A 2,868-nucleotide genomic window follows, 5' to 3' on the forward strand; every position below is an offset into this window, starting at 1 on the left:
ACCTGAGGAAGCACATAAGTATTAGACAAGGTCAGGTGCCCAATACTTTTGTCCATATAGTGTATTTGCTACTGACAAACGAGATACTCAGTGGAGACGTGGCAGAGAAAATGTTCTCAAGACAACCTGTTGTAGGAAAGATTTATTTGAAATGAGAAGATCGTGCCTCGAATAAAGTCAACTTTAGACTTTTATTTTCTAGAAGAACAGGAATTGGATTTTGGAACACCTCAAGATCGCGTTCACAGAATCTAGAAAAATCTTTTTTTCTTGAATAAACTGAAAATGCTGTGCTCTTGAAACCAAAGCAAGACATTCAGTGATGTTGGTGGTGGAGAATTTTTATTTCAGTTTTCCAATTATCACACCATTGGAGTGTAGCTTAGCTTCTGGTACTTTTAAAGACATTAGCAATGATCATGTTGGTCAAAAAAGGCACTTTTTATTGGTTGGAAACGGCCACACACCTTTTTTTTTTATTCTTTTTATCTTAGTGTTATTGTAGGTTTCCACTGCATTCAAGAGACAGGCTCAGGATTTTTTTGTGTGTGATCTAAATCATGTGTTCACATCCTGAAAAATAAGCGAAAAACAAAACAAGAAGTGGCGGTCTACAATTTCTCGCCCCCGTCCTTAATTCATGTTTATGTACAAGTCACAGAAATGAACTGGTCCAAAAGTGTCCATGCTGAAGCTGTGGATCAGAATGATGACGTCTGAGTCTCTGTGTCTCTCAGCTGATTTTGATGATAGTCATGATGATGATGGTGGTGATGATGATGGATGAAGTATTTTTTCCTCAGATTCATGGCCCCTTAATGTTCATGGGTTTTTTGCCACCCATTAGGTAAAGAGGCTGAGGCCTAAAGCAGTCCGAGGGGTCGCACATGCCAGGGGCACCTGAAGGGCCTCTGTTACCTGGGGTCCCTGGGATACCCGGAGTTCCTGCTTCTCCTCGGGCACCATTTTGTCCATCTTTACCGATGCCGGGTTTTCCAGGAGGTCCTGCATCAGAAAACAAACCAAATGCTGGCCTTATAGACACAAAGCAAGAATTCTGTGCTTTTTTTAATGTATTTTTTAGGGGTTTTTTATTGTTTATATTTTCTTCATCTTTGCTAATAAAAAAACCCTAAATTTCTAATAACCTTTTGGCCAACTTTTATTTTTCCGAATCTTTCTTTTAGGTGAAAAAAATTAAATTAAAAAATTTAAAATTCCATTTATTTATCATTTTTTCCCTCTCCTTTTTAAAAGATATTTTCTCTTGGGATTTCCCTTTTTTTAACTTTACCTTTAAAAAAAACCTAGGAATTTTATTGATTATTAAAAAAAATATTTTTGTAACTATCTTTTCCTGTTTTACTTTGGTCTTTTCTAATGCTTCCACTAATCATCATCATCTTCTTTCAGCTTCTCCCATTAGGGGGCGCCACAGCGGATCATCCATCTCCATACCCCCCGTCCTCTACATCTGCCTCTTTCACACCAACTACCTGCATGTCTTCCCTCACCACATCCATAAAGCTCCTCCTTGGTCTTCCTCTTTTCCTCCTTCCTGGTGTCTTCATCCTCAGCATTCTCCTACTGATATACCCCATGTCCCTCCTCTGCACATCTCCAAACCATCTCAATCTCACCTCCCTCACCTTGTCTCCAAAACGTCCTACATGTGCTGTCCCTCTAATAAACTCATTTCTAATCCTGTCCATCGTCGTCACTCCCAATGAAAACCTCAACATCTTCAGCTCTGCTACCTCCAGCTCCACCTCCTGTCTTTTACTCAATGCCACTGTCTCTAATCCATACAACATCTCAGGTATCACCACAGTCCTATAAACTTTCCCTTTCGCTCTCACAGATACTCTTCTATCACATATCACTCCTGCTATCACTCTTCTCCACCCACTCCACCCTGCCTGCACACTTTTCTTCACTTCTCTAACACACTCTTCATTACGTTGCACTGTTGACCCCAGGTACCTGAACTCCTCCACCTTCTCCACCTCTTGGTTTGATTTACTAATTTATGGTTTTACCTTGAACTCCTGGCTCTCCAGGAAGTCCTTGGACTCCAACTCCATTATCTCCTTTGTCTCCTTTTGTCCCAGTGTCACCTGTCGAACACACACACACACACAAACACACACACACACACACACACATTAACACTAACACTATACAGTACATTTTAAACGAGTCACTGCTTTTTCCTGACTGATTGCAAAAGTACCTTTAGGTCCTTGTTTTCCAGGTAAGCCGTAAAAGCCTGGCGGCCCCTGAGGGCCCGGAGGTCCCATTGCTCCAACACCTCCAGCATCCCCAGCAGGTCCAGGAGGTCCAGGTGGCCCAGCAGGTCCGGGAATACCAGGGGTAGCGATGGGCAAAGGTTTCTTAGTCAGTTCTTTCTTATAAGCATCCAGATGTTCTGTAGGAAAAAATAACAATGAAAACAAGCAAATTATTATCAAGTACTGAAGAAACAAAACTAAATTCTGTTTACTCATAAATAATTCATTAACATATGAAATATCTCACCCTCCACAACAGCAGAACAAATCTGACGAATCTTCTCATCGCTCAGTTTGGGACCCTAAAGAGAAAAAATTACCATAAATAATACATTCCTATACATCAAAATATGATAATTCTTTCTATCTATCTATCTATCTATCTATCTATCTATCTATCTATCTATCTATCTATCTATCTATCTATCTATAGTATATATATACATAATATATAATATTATTATTGTACATTTTTATTAATTTGACATTTCCCATGATTGCCCTTGTGTTATATATAATATAATTGTGAGTTTACAGGTAATCCCCGAGGTCCTGGTGGTCCCAGTTGTCCTCTGTT

General features: G+C 39.7%; 1 protein-coding gene across 5 annotated transcripts in view; it reads right to left on the reverse strand.

The window, feature by feature from the left end:
- Positions 1-323: 323 nt before the first annotated feature.
- The window catches only part of LOC124392409 (collagen alpha-3(IX) chain), a 44,226-nt gene continuing 41,681 nt past the window's right edge, over positions 324-2,868 (reverse strand). For all 5 annotated transcript variants that reach the window (XM_046859412.1, XM_046859413.1, XM_046859411.1 and 2 more), the window contains 5 exons: positions 2,827-2,868; positions 2,539-2,593; positions 2,234-2,428; positions 2,040-2,117; positions 324-1,005 (listed from right to left, as the gene is read on the reverse strand). The exon at positions 2,827-2,868 is cut by the window's right edge and continues 105 nt beyond it. In XM_046859412.1, coding sequence (XP_046715368.1) covers positions 806-1,005; positions 2,040-2,117; positions 2,234-2,428; positions 2,539-2,593; positions 2,827-2,868 — 570 coding nt within the window. In that variant the 3' untranslated portion in view covers positions 324-805. The remainder of the gene's footprint in view (positions 1,006-2,039; positions 2,118-2,233; positions 2,429-2,538; positions 2,594-2,826) is intronic.

The sequence above is a fragment of the Silurus meridionalis genome, chromosome 10 (assembly GCF_014805685.1).
Source record: "Silurus meridionalis isolate SWU-2019-XX chromosome 10, ASM1480568v1, whole genome shotgun sequence".
Lineage (NCBI taxonomy): Eukaryota > Metazoa > Chordata > Actinopteri > Siluriformes > Siluridae > Silurus > Silurus meridionalis.